Here is a 19,414-nt window from a genome sequence, read left to right on the forward strand (position 1 = left end):
GGCTTTAAAAGGGGGTTGGATAAGTTCCTGGAGGCAAAGGCTATCAATGGCTACTAGCCCTGATGGTTGTGTGCTATCTCCAGTATTTGAGGCAATACGCCTGCGTGCACCAGTTGCTGGGGAACATGGGTGGGAGGGTGCTGTTGCACCATGTCCTGCTTGTTCATCCCTGGCCGATGTCTGGTTGGCTACTGTGTGAACAGAGTGCTGGGTTAGATGGACCCTTGGTCTGATCCAGCATCAGGGCACTTCTTATGTTCTTAAAATACATCCACACCAATATCAGGAAAGCTGTCACACTTAAAACATGTTCAATAGTCAGGAAATTTCTGAATCAGTAAAAGACAGCATGAGTTGGTAAAGCCCATCATGTTCACCTAGAAAGACCACCACTCATAAGAAAAGAGATGATGATAAATAGTAACGGCAACCCTGTTAATTTTTTTAAGAAGGATGAACAGTTATTAGCAATTGTTTCAAAATATACAACTTCCCAATTATATCAAACAAATTGGAGAGGAAGGTCTGTGGGTCAAAATGCATTATTTAAAAATGAATTACTGTTTTCTAGCACCAACTAGAGTTCCACTTCTTCCTTTGCACTACACAAGCAAGCGAGCCAAACCACATACCACAGAGGATGACTAAAAACAACTATCTATATCTATGTTGGGAAAGAATTTCCTTCATGACTCAAAATTCCTGATCCCACCCAGCAAAGGTTTTGGGAAATCTCGCTCATATTGGCATAGGCTGCTAACATCCTCCCCAGCAAATGGTGCCCTGGCTCCGTCAAGGACCCGCTGTGACCTTTTTGCATCGCACTTTGAGGACAAGATCGCTTCTCTCCGCAGCGAGCTTGACGTTGTTTTTAGTGCAGCTCCAGTTGAGGTGTCCGATGCCACCATCTGCCCAATTTTGTGGGATCAGTTCCAGTTATTGCGGCCTGATGATGTAGATAAGGTGCTTGCAGCAGTGCGACTGACCACTTGCCCCCTCGATCCCTGTCCCTCCTGGCTTATAAAAGCAAGCCGAGGAGGTCTGACTGGGTGGGTCCAGGGTGATAAATGCTTCCCTCCGGGAAGGGGTGGTCCCTGCTGTCCTTAAGGAGGCAGTAGTGCGACCACTCCTGAAGAAGCCCACACTGGATCCGATGGTATTAGGCAACTACCGCCCAGTTGCTAACACTCCTTTAGGGAAGGTACTTGAGAGGGTTGTGGCGAAGCAACTGCAGGCACTCTTGGAGGATACTGATTATCTAGATCCATTCCAGTCCGAGTTCCGATCTGGTTAAGGGACTGAATCAGCCTTGGTCGCCCTGATGGATGACCTTTATCGAGAGAGGGACAGGGGGAATGCAACCTTGTTAATCCTCCTCGATCTCTCGGCGGCTTTTGATACCATTGACCATAGTATCCTCCTGGATTGACTCTGTGGGATGGGCATCGGAGGCACTGTTTTACAGCGGTTCCGGTCCTACCTACAGGGTCGTTTTCAGAGAGTAGCATTGGGTGACCAGTCCTCGGCCTCCTGGCAATTGAGCTATGGAGTGCCGCAGGGCACCATCTTGTCCCCAATGTTATTTAACATCTATATGAAGCCGTTGGGAGCGGTCATTAGGGGATTTGGAGCTAAATGCCATCAATACGCTGATGACACGCAGCTCTATGTCCCTGTGACAACTGAATCAGGTGAGGCTGTGCAGGTCTTGGACCAGTGCCTAGACTCAGTAATGGGCTGGATGAGGGCCAATAAACTGAGACTGAATCTTGGCAAGATGGAAGTCCTGTGGGTTAGTGGTTCCCGAGTCCAGGAGACAGGCTCATTGCCTGTTCTGGATGAGGTTGCACTGCCTCACAGGTTCGTAGTTTGGGGGTACTCTTAGACCCGTTTCTGTCATTGGAGGCTCAAGTAGCCGCCACGGCTCGGAGTGCCTTTTACCATCTTCGGTTGGTTCGCCAACTACGGCCTCTCCTGGACAGGGATAGCTTGACCACGGTGGTACAGGCATTGGTAACCTCAAGATTGAATTACTGCAATGCGCTCTATGTGGGGCTGCCCTTGAAGCTGTTCCAGAAGCTGGAGCTAGTGCAGAATGCTGCAGCTCGGCTGTTATCTGGAGCTACCCCTTTCCAGCATGTAACTCCTCTGCTGAGGGAACTGCACTGGCTGCCTATTCGCTACCGGGCCAGGTTTAAGGTTCTTGTACTTGTATACAAAGCCCTAAACAACTTGGGACCAGGATACCTGAGGGAGCGCCTTCTCCTTTACCAACCTGCCCGGTCACTGAGGTCATCCGAGGGCCTGCTTCTGGTGGTTCCACCTGGATCCATCCTCCGATTGGAATCCACCAGGGGAAGAGCCTTCAGCGTGGTGGCGCCCCTCCTGTGGAATTCCCTGCCTCTAGAGGTCAGGCAGGCTCCAACCTTGCACTCCTTTTGGCGCCTGCTGAAAACATCTTTATTCCAAGAAGCCTTTCTTTAACATGCAGCCTTGGATTTCTGTGTTGTTGGGGGGTTTTTTTTATTCTTTTTAAATTTTGTTTTAACTGTTTTATTCTGTTTTTATTTTCATTTTACCTTGTACACCGCTCCGAATTTTTTTCAATGAGGAGCGGTATATAAATATTCTAAATAAATAAATAAATATAAAAATCGGTTTGGGGCCAGGTTATCTGAAGGAACGCCTCCTCTCATATGTACCTACCCGGACCTTAAGATCATCTACAGGGGCCCTTCTCCATGAGCCCCTGCCAAAGGAAGTGAGGCAGGTGGCTACTAGGAGGAGGGCTGTCTCTGCTGTGGCACCCCGGTTGTGGAACGAGCTCCCCAGAGAGGTCCGCCTGGCGCCTACACTGTACTGCTTTCGTCGCCAGCTGAAGACCTTTTTATTCACTCAGTATTTTAACACTTAATTTTAACTTAAATTTAAATTTTACTGTTTTAACTCTGTATTTTAATCTTATATCAACTTTGCTGTGTGGTTTTATCCTGGTTGTGCTTTTTATACTGTATTTCGTAATTGTGTTTTAAACTGTTGGGTGTTTTACTGTGGTTTTAATTTTTGTGAACCGCCCAGAGAGCTTCGGCTATTGGGCGGTATAAAAATGTAATAAATAAATAAATAAATGATTTTAGGAGGTTTGAACTTTTACGGGGGGGGCGGGGAAACCCGTTTTGTTTTTGTTCAAATTCCACTGAAAGCCGTTGTTAGAAAAGTAAATCTCCCGAAATCTGTTGACAACAGGGAGGGGCATAACAAGGGGCTACTACCTAACCCCGCCCACCCGTTAGCCGTTAACGGCCGCCTTTGACGGAGCGGACGGTAGCACTCTTTAAACTCCCCCCCTCCACTGTTCCGTTTACTTTTGAACTGAACGTTCTGAAGCGGCTGATTGGCTCGATGCTGTCGGCTTCTAAAGGCACATGCGCAGCACCGAGGTGCCCGGGCCGCTTCCCTTTCCCCTTCTCGCTGACTCTGATTGGAGGAGGAGGAGGAGGAGGAAAGAAGGGGCTAGCAGCGCCGGTTGGGGACTCGGTCGAGGTAGCTGAGAGGAATTTCGTGGGGAGGGAACGGGCGAGCGAGCAGCTAGCACTGCTGGAGCAGGCCGGGCCAACGAGGTGAGTCTATACCGCGGCGTGGTAGTGGGATGCGTATGCGTGGGTGTGAGATTATATGCATTGTAAATGTACCAGTGTGCCTTGAAGAGAAGGTGTGGCGTGGCGGGTGGTTGCCATTGTCGCTGCCCCGTCGCCCAAGTGTTTTGGCCGGCGTAGGGTGGCGATATGGCTTGCAAAGTGTTCCTGTTAAAACTAAAAAGAGGGGAATACTAAGGATAGCTCCTCTTGGGGAGGGGAAAATGAGAGCAGCACTCATGGGGACATCACTGTGACCACCAAGACCTTATTTTGGCTTATTTTAGTTGGCATTATCCTAGTTGCTGTGACTTTTGGGTCGTCCTTCCCCCGCCCAATGGATCAACATGGCTACCTACTTGCTTTGTACACTATGAGCAAGAAAACTCAATGGTACAGGTTCTTTGTAATCCAGGTCGTGCTGTTGATTTCTTGGGGCTCTTTGAAAACCGCTCATGTCTTGTGCTTTCCCCTCCCGATGTATAAAACGCCCCTTTTGGTGACTGCTCTTAGGTCATGATCCTCCGATTACTTGAATCAGATCAATCCCACTTCTCACTGTGGGGTTAAATGACTCGAGAAATGGAAATCTGTAGCACGTGCAACTCAAATGATCTTTGCACATAGTTAAGAAGTTTAACTCCCTTTGTATTACTTTGGTATTAAGACCATTAAGGGTAAGTGGATCACAGTGATACCCTTTCAAGGACTTGTGTTAATGAATGCTGCAAAATTCATCAGTGTTTGATTGAAAATCCAAAATATTTAAGACTACTGAAGAGGAAGGAAACTGACTTCTTCTTCCCAACTATGAGGAGCATTCTACTTCAGGCTCTGTTAGGAATTGACTATTTTTCCATATCGTATCTCATTTCTTGTTACCTATAGACTTTTCTACAGAACTGTAGAATATTCAACATATACCTGTTGGTATTTAAGATATACCAGGTAATTAAAAGAAGCTTGAGGGAACTGAAGTTGTGGGACTTTTTTTCGTCTAAACGTGTAGGATTGCACCCTGAGATAAATAAGTTTGGCAGTCTTTTACTGATTTAAACCTGTTGTTTTGTTTTGTTTATCTCTTCAGTTTACCTCTTGGTAAACTGAATTAACTTCCTAGAGGTATGTGATAAAGGAACTGTCATTCTTTAAAAGATCAAAGGCAAAATTCACTGGGCATCTTTACAGTGCAGTCTTCATCCATCGCAATTCCAGTGTATTTCAAGATGGCTTGTGCAAGAGAATTCTCAGAAGAGTAATTCTACATTATTTTGTGATTCTTAAAATATTTTATAGGCACTATATATTCTTTAACATAGCTCTTGATTTTTATAAACAAGCTTGGAAATATATCTTGTGAAAGGTGATCTTTTTTTTACTTGCAGAGGAAGATTAGTGATTGGACAGCAAAGCTTATTGAGGTGGAGTCAAAGTAGTTGATACGTGTTGGAGGGAAAGCCTTCTCTGAATACTAGGTCCTTTGCCTGAAGCAGGATCAGCCTGTGGTGAATAAACTACAATTTTGGAGCATCCCTACATTAAGGAAAAAACTCTCCCACTTACTAGGCTTTTCTTTCTTGGGCCTTTCTGCTTTCACTATGGGCTCCTTCATATGCAATTAGGTGATCTGTAATTTAAACTTTCTCCTCTTGCCAGTGTTGCATAATGCTCAATGAAACAGTGCAATCTAGTAGTGGAATTAATCCAGTGATTGTTTTAGATACCGGATTATCTTCGGGGCGGGGGGGGAAGGGTTGTTAGTGAGATTTCTGGGGGAAGGCATGGATGGTGTAATGTAATGGACCCAGAAACTTCCATGGTTGGCCAATCATGAGCATGCAATTGCTCATGTAAAGAAACTCATAGGCTTTCTGAATAAGCTCAGAAAAATTCAACACATCCACCAGGGAAATCTTGTCTACAGAGAAACCTTGTTATCTAGTGAAGACCTGTGGGAATGTGCTATATGTATGGCATAGGTGAGATAATTTGCGTGTTTCTAATACTGGAAAACAGACAACAAATAGGGAGTTTGGGGATGGCTTCTATATAATTCATTATTCCCTTTTAATACCAAGCTTCATGGTCCTGTACCTCCTAGTTGGACCACCCACAAACATTGGGTTGGATCCAGGATCTGCCTTCTAAAAGTTAAAAAGCTCCCCATGAGATGTTCCTCCAGCTGATTTTCAAGGATCTTCCCTCTGCACTATAGTTTACCCTATTCAGCAAGGTCCCCTGGCTATTTGTGTAGCATTTTTAGATGTCTGGAGGGGCTGTCATGAGGAGGAGAGAGTGATAAAGCCTGCTTCTGTCAGCACAGTTGCACATTCCTAAATCTAGATTCAACCCAACATAATGGTTTCTACATACTTCATGGGCCTAAACCTCAGTTGTTCAGCAATCCCCTGCTATGGTACTATAGAGGGTGGAAATGGGGGGTTCTCAATCATTTTTTGTCTTGCCTTATAATTCCTCACAGGCCTCCTACATGTATGTAGTTATTTTTACATATTTGTAGCATTCTGTGGCTTTGTGATAGCAATGCATGATGTGTACAAGAGGACAAGTTTGAAACTATTCTTGTCTGTTTTTGTAGATCTATTAAGTAACATTTGAAATATTTGTTGCCTGGGAAACTTATTAGTATATTCCTGTGTAATGGGAATAATGTTGTTTCTAGATAGCATAGAAGATTCTTGAGTTAATAAATAGTTATGACCTGTGACAATATTGTTAGTGGCATGAAGCACCCAGAGAGCTTCGGCTATTGGGCAGTATAGAAATTAAATAAATAAATAAAATGTCGTATGTCCAGTTTTATTTCTGTCCTTAGAACGAATTCAATTTCTTAGAAAGAACAAAGAGTTTAGGCTCAGCTCATATAGTATAAGCCAATTTGTATAAAATTAATTTTTTCATAAAAACCTGTAAGTTTTGAAGTACTTTCCCATACTTTATCTGTATTAAAGCAGAAGATTTGAAGCAGGCTTACTTTTAGAGAATGTAAGGGGGGGGAATTGCTCGCCCTCATAGGAGCGAGCCCTCATGACTTCGCAGGTATCACTGATCAGGGTGTGACTCATTTGAAAGGAGGCAAACCCAAGGCAGTGAATGAAGCAGCAGGCAACCTCCTTCTCACTGTATTGTTGAATCAGGTTTGAATGGTGCAGTCACATCTAGCACAGCAGAGATTGGAGGGAAGTGAGATTTTAAATTGTAGTGTCGATGTGGGTATCTTCTGTGTAGGTATGTATTGACTTTACAGGAACCTTTATTTCTTTATTGTGGCACATGAACAGTTCCTCCATGATACATGCTTTGGAAATGGATGCTTTAAAACTGCACAGAATTCTTCTTTGGGAAATGAGTGCTCAAAGCAAAGATAAAAGAAGCATGTTAAGGTAGCAAAAAGTTTCTTTGTAATGTAGGTAAAAAAAATCTCTTCCTAAAGAAAAGTTATATGAAACCTAAAAGCATTGGGTGTAATTAGTTGACCTAATAAAAACATTGGAATTACAAATAAGTGTATTCAGGACTTCATGCTGCCTATGACACGCATGATCTTTTCTATTAAAATAACCAGTTTTTCTTATGACAATACACTCATTGCTTATGAGAAAATATTTTATAAGTATCTTTTGAATAACTAATCTTTAGTATACTTTTGGGTATCTGGGGAGTTGGATCAAAGTAGATTTAATCCACAAAACCTATGGAATTAACCCAATAGAAATAGTGCCAGTAGTAGTTGTTGAGTAATGCCTCATCCTTACTTAAATCAATGCTGCTTATGTCCTATCTGGTCATATAGCTCATATTTGAGAGGTTGCCATAAGCCTATTTCTTGCTTCATTAGAAGGTTGTGTCACTTTAAAGTATAGTTCCTTTGTAGCTTGACAGCCATAGAATTTTATAGGTTATGTGAGAGTTAGCAGCATATGACTAGATTTTGGCCGATTTTACTTGCATTATATATAAAAATTTATAATTTACTTAAACTCCAATCTGTTAACATAGACATGTAATTAATAAATATATTATTATTAATAAGTTTTATTAAACAGGCTTAAAATCTTTAAAGTATTATTTTTACGTCTCTTTATCTCAGTTTTATAAATGTTTCTTTTTATTTTTAGGAAATGCATCATTTTGAAGAGGAACTAACATGTTCTATTTGCTATAGTATATTTGATGACCCCCGTGTACTGCCATGTTCACATACATTTTGTAGAAACTGTTTGGAGAGTGTTCTTCAGTTGTCAAGCAACTTTTCCATATGGAGACCATTAAGACTTCCACTGAAGTGTCCCAACTGTAGAAGTATTGTTGAAATTCCTCCAACTGGTACAGACGCTTTGCCTGTAAACTTTGCATTAAAAGCTATCATTGAAAAGTATCAGCAAGAGGATCATCCAGATGTTGCTACATGTAGTGAACATTATAGACAGCCACTAAATGTTTACTGTCTTCTAGACAAAAAATTAGTATGCGGCCATTGTCTTACAATAGGAAAACACCATGGCCATCCCATAGATGACCTTCAGAGTGCCTACATGAAAGAAAAGGCAACTCCTGGCAAACTCCTTGAGCAATTGACAGATAAACACTGGAGTGAAATATGTTTGCTTATTGAAAATCTGGAGACACAGAAAGCTCAATGTGAGAATATTATTCAGGAGGATAAAAAAACTGTGTTGCAGTATTTTAAGAGACTGAATGATGCACTTGATCATAAAAAACAAGCTTTGCTTGCAGCTCTGGATGAAGTGAACATACAGATAGTGGCAGAATATGAACCTCTCATTGAAAAGATGAAGGGAATACGAGAAGAGCAACTTGAACTAATGTCGCTGAATACATCTGTTCAGGAAGAGGAGTCTCCTCTTATTTTTCTGGAAAAGGTTGAAGATATCCGTCAGCGCGTTAAAGCTTTGAGGCAAAAACCATTACCAAATATTAAGCCGGTTGAAGTCTACCCTCGAATAGGACAGGTGCTGAAAGATGTGTGGACCAAAAATGAAATTAGTCAGATCAACAAGATTCTTATTCCCAAAATAAAGCTGATTTCAAAAAGAAAAGTATGCAGCCATGGCTGTGAAAAGAATAAACAATCTAAAGAATTTTTCTGGCCCTTAAGCCCTCTGTCAGTTATGCTATTTTTTTTTGTTCTGGCTGTTGTCTTCTTTAACCAGCATTTATTGTCATTTGTAAATGAGACTGCCTTTCCGTATTTTGTGGGTGCCTTGCAAATAGTTTATCAAGACCTAAGTAAGAGGTTGAAGATAGTGGTGGAAACTTTGTGGCATACTTCAAATCTTCTACTTGAATATCTATGTAGAATAGTTCCTTCGATGTGAATATTTCAAATAGCAACTTTTGCTGTGTTAAGAACAATATAAAGCCCCTTATGGATTATTTTAATTTTTTTAACCCTTTTTTTAGCTTGATGCTTAAACATAATATGGTAGCAATTAAACACTAATAGAGTCAACTATGAAGTTATCACAGTATTGCAAACAGAAATACCAGCAACGATGTTTAGTTATTGGGATGAATATTGTATTAAAAAAGAACCAATTCTTTGGAATTTCTAGTCTTGAAATGTGTGCACAGGCTACCTCTCACTAATATGCCTATAAATGGAGATTAGATGTCCCATAAAGGCAGGTTGGTAGTCAAGGCAGACTTTGGCTTGACTGGATATCTACTGCTAATATAGCATGTACTGTCCTTTCTAACCTTCACAATTTTCATAGTCAACATTTCTTACTAAATATCTTTTTTATGCACAAAGAGCTAGCCATGTTAGCGAACATAGATATCCTATGGGAAAATCTATTTTAATTTTTTTCTATCTGCTAGTTAAGACAGCTAACAGCTATTATCAAGTACAAATAAAAAGAATGGTCATTGGTATTGAAATAAATATAGTCATGTTTGACTAACCCCAGCATTGCTTTCATAGGCCCAGTTCAACCTGGTGCAGAGTGTTTGAAATCTAAACCAGGTTGTAGCTAGTTACTCAACTGCCAACCATACCACATATCATTTTTAGCAATTGAATGATGGGCAACTTCACATGAATATATTCCCAATGGAGCAGTTCTTATGGGATTTGTCCATCATGCAGGTGTTTATCTGTTGTCTGACTTACATCTGTCATCTACTTCTTAAGGATTATGGGGTCACTTTATTCTAGTGTATTCATCCTTTTAATTCTTAAAATTTGTAATGAAGATATTTTTTCCCAGGTTGTGGGAATTCAGAATTTGTACTTTTCAGTGTCCTAAATATTTTAATCTTCATCTCGGATAACTATTTACCATTATTTTAAAACTATTTCTGAAAGTATTTTAAATAAAAAGTCAAGAAAAAGAATTATGTTCTTGGTTAACATTTAGACTAAAGTTGGTTAGAGTAAATTGTGGCAACTTTTCAGTTTGTGACTGGTTTACACATAATGCGGCCCAATTATTTGTTTTAGCTATGGGTTATGTGCGAACCCCAGCTGCGTGAATGAACTATGTTAACTATGAACAACCCAGTGTTAATCCTATGTAGAGTAGACCCATTAAAATGAATGAAACATATTAGTCATGACCAATGTCTCATTCATTTCAGTGGGTCCTATATAGGGCTAACATTGGATGGTACCCAGGGTTTCTTGTTCGGTTGTGAACTCAGGATTGTTTGAAGCATGAGTTATTCTTAAATGTGATACAGAGGTGGTGGGCAAGAACAGTAAAACAGCCCAGCCACTCCTTGTGCTATTACTACAGCATTACAAAGCTATTTGGGATACATGGAGGGAGCTGGTGAAAAAGAGCAAACGCAAGGATTAGCCCACAGGTGTTGTTGAATCATGGGTTCTTCTTACATCCAAATCTGAGACTATGGATTAACTGGATTGCTAAGCATGAACAACCCACCAAGACTACCCGATAGGCTGTTACGTTCCAACTCAGAATTGTGGGTTGTTTTGTCAGGCGACATACTCTTCACTCCCTCCCCAGAGATCCTACATTGCCTTTTTCACCGTTGTTGCCAGCAGTGAGGAATGAGAGATCTGTATTAGGATCACTATACTGGTATGTGCCCTGACGAATCACATGCAACCCTCAGGACCAAAAATGTTGTGGGCCCGTCTTAAGTCATGCCCATTAAGCTGTTGGATCTGTTGTCACTACTCCTGGGCAGCAGAGCTGCTGCTTGTCTCAGAAGAAAGGGTGAGCAGCTTCTTTAGAAAGAGGGCACCTCTCTATCCCTCTCTATTTTGTTCCTACCTCAGAGCTAGCTTTCAGTGCTGCCAATGAAAGAGTGGAGCTGTTTGTGAAGAGAAGGAATTAGATGAAGTTACCATCTGTTTAAAATGCTGCAATGATGTTTCAGAGACACTACTTTCTTTGTGAAAAACAATATATTTCTTACCCGCCTTTACCTTACCCAGGTGTTTATTCTGGATGTAACACTGGTGAGGCCCAGAGTCTCTAACCTCAATAGCTATCTTAAACACAACCAAGAGGAGCCAGTTCTTTTCACACTGCACTAGGTTAATGGCCCCTTCTCCAATTAACCCTAATCTGTTACTGCTTGCATATTCACACTTTAGAGGCCTGAGTTCTGCTCAGCTTTTCCCACACATTGGCCATGCAGCTCATGATGGGAAGGATCAGCTTGCTCAAGAGAAAAGACAGATCACTCCTCTTTCTTCCATATGTCTGCTCTACCACAGAGGCGGTGAGGAGGAAAGGCAGTCCAGAGCAATCATTTTTTTGGTAAAGAGTGCAGAGATTAAGAGGGCTCCATGGAAACCTGTTTGGTATATTACTTCTAGCATCATATCAGTTTAGTATCCAATTTTATCTAGTTGATGCTGGATGCCATTTATAGTTGTTGAAGTAATGTGAGTGCTGTCCCCCAAACTGATTGAAGAGAGCATTGCTTGCCTCCTCTGCAAAATTTTAGTCATCTGTTTGTTGTGAGGCTTTACATAATGCTCTGAGGTATGGCTGAGCAAAAGGTCACCCACTTTCTGTCACTTCTAGCCCAAAAGCACAAAGGTGAGGGAAATGTGTATCAGAACAGAAGCATTCACCAGTCTCTTGCTTTTCCTGCTCTAAGAGGCAAAATACAGGAAGCTATACCAGGAGAGGAAGGCTCTTTTCCCTAGGTCGGGGCACAACCAAAGCAAGGGCTTTGTCCCTGGCAGCCAACATGACCAACAGTTATAGTCCAAAATAGCTGGAGGGCAGTAGGTTGGGGAAGGCTGGTATACACTAACTGGCAATAGCTCCCCAAGGTTTCCATCAGAGGACTTTCCCAGCTCTTCTTGAAGATGTCAGGCTTGAATCTGGGGCCAGCTGTCCCACTTAAATATTGCCCCACCCCAGAACCACTGGAGAATATAAGCAAATCTCCAAGAAGCAACATGGAAAGCTTACCGTTGCTAAAGAGGCTATGGTTTGTTCTGCAACCATCTGCATGTACAACATAAACAGCTCTCACCTATAGTTCCCATGTATTAAAACAGTTTCTTGCCTGTTGGTCATGTATTTCCATTTTTATCTTCAAGAACTACCCCCCTACAGTAGCAAAAAACCCTACATACATCAGTTGATTTGTTATAATTTTATTTTAACACACAAAAATACAGTATAAAATGCTTTATTAAAAAATCAACCACTCTTACCTCCCAAAAGTGTACTGCTGCTGAATGATAACTGTGATGGTTAACCACACAATAATTTGATCCCAGTTCTATTTTAAACATTACTTCAGAGCTTAAGTGGGTTCATGTTTTTAATAGGATAAAGGACCCTAAGTAAGATGCTAAATTTTAAAACCATTTACAAACTGGTGTTAAGCTGAATATTGCGGATATGTTCATTAGAGAAAGCTACTGGTTAAAATAAAAAAAACTATTTCCACATTCAGAAACATCCTACAGAACCAAGTTCAGCATGTCCTTTTGATGCAATCACTTTAGGATTTGTTGCAACACTTTTTGTTGTATTATAAGTTTTGTAAATACCAATTAGTCTGTCTGCAATTTCAAACATGTTGTTCCGCAGAGAAATAATGATGAATTGTGCATTTTTCGTTTGTTCCTGCAAGTTAAAATATATTTTGCATTAGTATTTGTAGTAATACATTTTGAAGATTGCAATGAGGCTCCCTTTCCTTGTTATCCTGTTTACATCCTTGCTGATTACTAGTAATAGTAGTAGTAATGTTTGATACTGAACTGAGGATCAGGACTACTTCCTCTCCCCCATTGGCTTAGAGAAGGGCAGAGCTAATATTTTCACTTGGCCTTTCTAACAGGGAAGATGGTGAGAATTGCCTGCATCCCTCAAGTTGGTAGTACTGCACTGCAGCCCTGCAGATAAAACTAAACTAGGGCTTGTGACCTTTTAAAAGCTAGGACACAGTTAAGTCATCTTGTTCAAGGCTGAAATGTAAAAGATGACAAAACTGAGCCTGGATGCACGTACCAGCAGCAAATCCTGGGGTTAATTAACCTATAATTTGCTGTGGTATGTGCCAGGTGTGTTCAACCTTTTTTCATATTTAACCCCTAATTGGGGTGTTGCAACATCACATCTGAACCCAGGCACTATAGGTTCATTATGTTAACTGTGGGTTATTTAACGCACAATTAAAGTATAGTGCCTGAGTTTGGATGTTATGTGGCACACCCCAATCAACTCGATCAGGGGTTGAATATTTAAAATGGCTATGGAACATGACCAGCACGTGCAAATGTAGTCTTACGTCCCAGGCATTAAACATCTGGGAAACACTACGGCGCTTTTCTACTTTGATAGTAAACTGATTTCTAAAGTACAATAATAGAAATCTAAAAACCTAAAATTACTGGCAGAAATGTCTTCATCTGGAGCTGAAAAGGTTTGAGATGATTCCATAAACAGTATGCTACAACTGAGAAGAGCCTCTTTCTTGAAGCCATCCACCAAACTTCATTTGGTGGAGGGACTTGGAAGAGGGCTCCTGCAGATGACTTAAGGCTCCGGGAGGGTACAAATAGGAGATGTTCCATTAGATACTCTGGCCCCAAGCAATTTAGGGCTTTAAATGTCAACAGTCATGTTAAGTTGCAATTCTTTCAATTAACCTTCGGAAGTAGTATCAGAATTTAGGATAACAGCATAAAAATAATAAAAAATAAAAACTCTCAAGGAACAGATGGTTAAGAAACCCACTACTGCCAGTAATGATAGACTATTTTACATTTTATTGAATCTGAGATGACACACTAATATAAGCCTTTATAAAAATATAAACACCCATTCTCTGGCTTCACAGGCTAGAAGCAAGGCATACGGCTGCATTATACGTAGTAAGGTACACACAACAGTGGTACTACCTTATACTTAGCCTGTCGCATACTCCCAAAAAGGTTGGCTACCACTACCCTTAATAAACCTCAACTATCCAAAAGTGAAAAATGCTAATGCTTCTGAAAGTACTACTATTTATAGATATACATCACGGCTGCATACTCAAGTTCTGGGGTTGGCGACATGGAGCTTGCAGGTGCCCACCAAGATCTCCAAATGTTCCCACAACTGGCTTTTCCTTACCTCTATTGAATGATGCGATCTAGATCCATTGACTTTAATAGTGGTAAAGAAAAAGGGTGCCCTGCCCAAAAATGGCTTAAGAACAGAGGTGGGGAAGTCCACCCCTACCAAGGACCCATGGGGCAACAGGTTCCTTGGCAGTGGGTGGCCTTCCCTCCCCTCCAGCAGTTTTTCAGCAGGAGACCCTTTCGCCCCGTTCTATCAAAGTGAATGTAGTAAAACCCTCATAAACGTCAATAGAAATGGAGACAAGTCCTATGCAAACAGCTGGATAAAAGGCAAAAAATGAGAGAATCCAGGAGAGGGACCAGAAAAAAATGACAAATATGCCCACCATTCCCTCAAAATGACAAATGTGCCCAGTGGCCTGAAAAAGTTAACTACTCCTGGTCAAGATCTTTTCCAGTTCATTTATGCAAAACTAGCATTAGTTGATACTTATCAAAATACGTTACGTTTGAATAATAATCGACTTCTATAATACTTACATATATGTAAAATGCTACAATGGATACATTTTTAAAATCAAGGGCTGCATCAATTTCATCCATGAAGTAAAGGGGAGTTGGTTTGTAATGATGCAGAGCAAAAACCAAAGCCAGTGAGCTAAGTGTCTTCTCTCCACCCGACAAGTTAAATATCTTTTTCCAGCTTTTCTTTGGTGGCCGAACACTGAAACAATGAGCATATTCAAGGGCTTAAAATTATTTAGTTTCACTTTAATATCACCACGCTTTAAGCATGTAAGAAGCACATTGTCTCAGTAATTTTACTATAGGGCTGTATTTTAGATCGGTATTATCATCTTCACATTCTTGATTAGGGGCTAAGGATCAGAGAATGATGGCTAGTCATCATAGGTCAGGCAAACAAGTTTGGTGAAATTTGAACCCCAGACTTCTTGGCTCTTAGCCACTCCTCTATGTTTTTCAGTTGAAATATGCTTGAACATTAGAAGCTGTGTTATACAGTCATCTAGCCCTGTACTGTCTACTCTGACTGGCAACAACTTTCTATAATCCGCAGGTCATCTCCATCCCTGGCATCAGAGTTTCTTTTTACTGGAGATGCTAGCAAATGAACATGCATGCAAAGCATATAGAATCATAGAATAGTAGAGTTGGAAGAGGCCTATAAGGCCATTGAGTCCAACCCCCTGCTCAATGCAGGAATCCACCCTGTTCTGCCAGGTTTGGTTAAAGCTTTTCTGGTTAACCAATAAATTATACTGATATTGTTTTCACTATACAAAAGGCCCTAGTTAATGTAAAAATGCAGAAAGCAGGTTGTCGAAATTCAGATTTTAAGGATTTAGAATCTCATTCACTTTCCCTTGAGTTTATTCTACAATTAAAGACATTGCCAAGCACAGAATGCCACAGTAGCAACATTAGCAGAAACTTTTCTGAATTCACATAACTATTCTGAATGCCATCAATTAAGCATACCGGTAGGTGTGGAATTCAAGTCCCTCATTCATGAACATCTGCTAAGATATTCCAAGACACTCGTGAGATATCTCTTATCTTTTGCCATTTAGCTGATAACAGAAGCAAAAACTTCAGAACTCCTCCTTGGGATGGGGGCAGGGAGGTGAGGGAGTGTGAGTCTGTGGGGAGGCTAGGCTTGCTCTTGTAATGCTAGCCTATGGTGTAATGTTATGTCTGAACCTGCCCTGACTGGTTAATCCTGTAATAAATATTTAATGAGATAAAGTATGCCACATAGTTTGTAAAATGAGCGTCATGTTTTCAAAATGACTTCATTTAACTTAAGAAAATTACAGACAACACCAACCTGAACATGATTCCTTCAGAGAAAGGATCCAAACTATCTACAAGCTCTAGTTCTGCATCTCCTCCTAATGTAAGCATTTGGTAATTTTCCTTTAGCTTGTTTGTTATTACATTAAATCCTGCCATAAACTCATTAAGCCTATTTTTTCTAAGATCTTCATAAGCTTCTCTGAAGTTGTCTCGCTCCGTGGTAATTTCATCCAACTCTGCCACACGTTTTAGGTACAATTCTTCCTAAAAGTTTAAAATAAAAAGTAAGTGAAACAATGCACCATACTTAAAATGACATTTACATTTAATATAGCTGATTTAACAACTACAGTTTTAAACACACATGTTTTCTGTTGGCCCATAGTTGTATGCTTATACAATTTAGCTAGCTAATCATGGTACCCATTTAGTAACTGTGTGTTGTGTGTTAACATATTTGAGAAAAATATTTATGTCTTGCAAACAATGCATATGCAATTTTGCATCTTCCATATGAATCTTAAATGTTCAGAAGAGAATAACTATGAACAAAACATGCAAGTCAGAATTAATTCACATTGACAGCAGAAACTCAACACACTTTTAGTATATAAAAAGATCTGGATAGCTCAATGTGGTTTTATTGCATATGCATCGTTTTTCCGAACAAGGACATTTACAAGAATAGTCTATAGTCCATCTCCTTTTCTCTGGTCTCTCACTCTAATGCAATCTACTTTTACAAAGCTAGAGGTCCTATTACCCCAATTCTACGAATAGAAGATAAAGAGATTTCCACTAGAATGCAATTTTTCACGAAGGGAATTGCATTGAGCAGGGGGGGTTGGCCTCGATGGCCTTGTAGGCCCCTTCCAACTCTGCTATTCTATGATTCTACCGGCCCACAAAGAGAAATGTTTGTATTCTCAGTTGTTTTTATCTCACTCTGGCAATGTTTTGAGCTGTGGCACCTGATGAAGGGTAATTGATCCTTTAGCTCTGATTTCAAGATTGCTGTTGCAGGATGAATGTGAATTCAAACAGTAAGACTCCCACATGAGGGGAAATTACACTCTTTGAGGTGACACACTATGGACAATCCAGTTGTATATAAACCCACTTTGTGTCTGGTGTGCAGATGCATCACATGATTCATCTCAAACACTTAACTTGTTTATAAACATGGTTTCCACAGGAACTAGTGTTGTTACACAGCTCTTTCTAAGTAGGGGCTTTACTAATCACAAATAGAAATTTCAGTCATGATAATCTCACACCACAGATCTATAGTTGGGTGTAAGAGTTCTAAAATAATATAGGAAAAATTAAATAAATACATACCTTTTTATTATATTCATCAATGGCACCCAAGTTTGGTTTCATTTCATGACACTGAGCTTCTAAAAGAGCAATCTGATTGGTTATAATATCCGTATCTTTAATAGCCTCGAGTTCTTCTTGACCGAACATTGGAAGCTCTTCAACTTGTTTGTCTTCCACAGAATGCAGCGATAGTTTTGATATCTAAAATATATTTTAAGCAATTAAAGAGCAAGCAAATTTTATGTATTATATAACTATAAATGTACTGAGAAGTTCTGAACTTTAAACTTGTTCTCCTAGCATACAATTTATTACCCATTTGTCCAGAAATTCCTATTCCTAGCAAAGATATAGATTAAGTATTCAACATGCTGTCTTTTTGATTTGGTATTTTAATATTGTTGGTGTCTTGGTTTTTTTTAATACTGTACATCACTTTGAATAGCTTGTTAAAAATCCATATATAAATACTAAAAGTATTATATGCAGGGAAGTGGTTGCTTGAGAGGGGGATGAAGCACTCCCTCCCTCAAGCAGACTGTTGCATTTCCATGCAAGGTCTGGAGGAGGGTGTTTTGCCTCCTTTGTGTCCAGAGTAGAATGCAAGAGAACTACCACACAACATATTGCATATCTATGCTGGTCCTGAAAGAAGCAAAGTGCTGTCCTCCAAGCTCAACACAAAAACCAAGGGCCCTGCCACTGCCACAAACTTTTAGGCATCCCCCAGTATTTCTATGTTGGGTATGGAAGGCAGGAAGTTCCCTCTTGCCCAATCTACGATGTCCTCTATATTCTCTTTTAGTGACAGAGATACATCTTCATCTTCTTTTGGACACCATGTCAATTTTCTAGCTCTCATTATGTGATGCATATGCATCTTTAAGTGAAGTGCAGCAGGGTAATCTAAAAGTACGTTGAAGCACATAAGGAAATTCAAGCTCGGGTCAAATTAGATTACCCTAATTGCGGGGTGGGTGGGTGTGGAGAGCGGGGAAGGGTTTAAATCCTTTCCTTTGACAACTGACCAGTGCAAATCAATGCATCTTCCACTTCCCACTACTGCACTAATAAGACGGCAACATCTCAACATGTATCTGATCACATCAACATTTTACAACTGTTTCAAATCAGTTCTCAAATTAACAGCCTAAATTAAATCTCATTATTAAACTATTAATACATAATAAACTGTTTATTACCTCCTTCTGCCAATACTTAATCTTTGATTGATGCTCTGCAACATGACTGTCTAGCTGTTCAATTTTAAGTCTAATACTAAGAGCTGCCTCTTGAAGCAAATGCTCTTCTTCTTGGATAGTTTTAATCTCTTGAAGCACAGAGCGATGCTTTTCTTGAATCTCTGGTAAGGACCCCTAAACAAAGATCAGGAGTGAAAGTTAAATCTTTAGTATTAGGTGACCAAAAAGAGTTTGGATTTCCAACATTAAAAAATAGCTATTACTTGAAATTAACGTAACAGTTGGAAAAGACTAAGCACCAAGGAAGAATATATCAATAAAAATGATAAAAGACCTTTCCACAAGCAATATCAAGAATATGCATCAGTTTGTAGATGTGTTACTTGTCAATGTTAGTAGGTGACAGAAAAAAGGAGTTGTATTTTTAAAAAAGCAAATGTACATTGTAGTCAGTGTTGCCTTTTATTTTACTTAGATGCAAAAACTACAAAAGCCAAAGATCAGTTGTGCACATAGCCAGAGACATGACACAGAATCTTTCACCCTTGCAAAGCACTTCCAGGCCAAGGGACTGCACTGTACAGAGAATGGGCCCCATGTCTTCTAGTGGGTCCAGATGACCAACTATACATCTAGTGATGATGAAGTAGACCCCACCAGGGAAGAAAAGGGCACTACATGTGATTAATAATAATCTATCTATGACTCTGGGGACACCCCTAGAAGCGACTTGGGATGTAAATCGGTAGGTTGTGCCAATACCTTAGGTATCGAAACTGACAAAATGGTCAAAGGAGTGGCCAAGCATGAGCTCAGAAGTAGTGTGGAGAGAGGATGAATGGACAGCACCACAGCCTGTGTTTTCTGAGGTGGCAGTGTGG

At 40.3% G+C, this 19,414-nt stretch overlaps 2 protein-coding genes across 2 annotated transcripts in view; one reads left to right on the forward strand and one right to left on the reverse strand.

The window, feature by feature from the left end:
• Positions 1–3,532: 3,532 nt before the first annotated feature.
• On the forward strand, positions 3,533–9,980 carry TRIM59 (tripartite motif containing 59). The gene is made up of 2 exons (XM_063131462.1): positions 3,533–3,620; positions 7,775–9,980. Exon 2 carries the CDS (start codon positions 7,778–7,780, stop codon positions 8,993–8,995), a length of 1,218 nt encoding a protein of 405 aa, XP_062987532.1. The 5' UTR covers positions 3,533–3,620; positions 7,775–7,777; the 3' UTR covers positions 8,996–9,980.
• Positions 9,981–12,293: 2,313 nt separating this feature from the next.
• Positions 12,294–19,414, reverse strand: part of SMC4 (structural maintenance of chromosomes 4) — a 50,602-nt gene continuing 43,481 nt past the window's right edge. The window contains exons 19-23 of the mRNA XM_063132030.1: positions 18,534–18,707; positions 17,350–17,532; positions 16,040–16,272; positions 14,731–14,914; positions 12,294–12,745 (exon numbers count right to left, since the gene is read on the reverse strand). Of these exons, the coding sequence (XP_062988100.1) occupies positions 12,569–12,745; positions 14,731–14,914; positions 16,040–16,272; positions 17,350–17,532; positions 18,534–18,707 (951 nt within the window). The 3' untranslated portion in view covers positions 12,294–12,568. The remainder of the gene's footprint in view (positions 12,746–14,730; positions 14,915–16,039; positions 16,273–17,349; positions 17,533–18,533; positions 18,708–19,414) is intronic.

This window comes from Elgaria multicarinata, chromosome 8 (assembly GCF_023053635.1).
Source record: "Elgaria multicarinata webbii isolate HBS135686 ecotype San Diego chromosome 8, rElgMul1.1.pri, whole genome shotgun sequence".
Lineage (NCBI taxonomy): Eukaryota > Metazoa > Chordata > Lepidosauria > Squamata > Anguidae > Elgaria > Elgaria multicarinata.

Excerpts from the sequence above, each read along its gene's own strand:
- TRIM59 (XM_063131462.1), top strand. The coding sequence starts at position 7,778 with ATGCATCATTTTGAAGAGGAACTAACATGTTCTATTTGCTATAGTATA.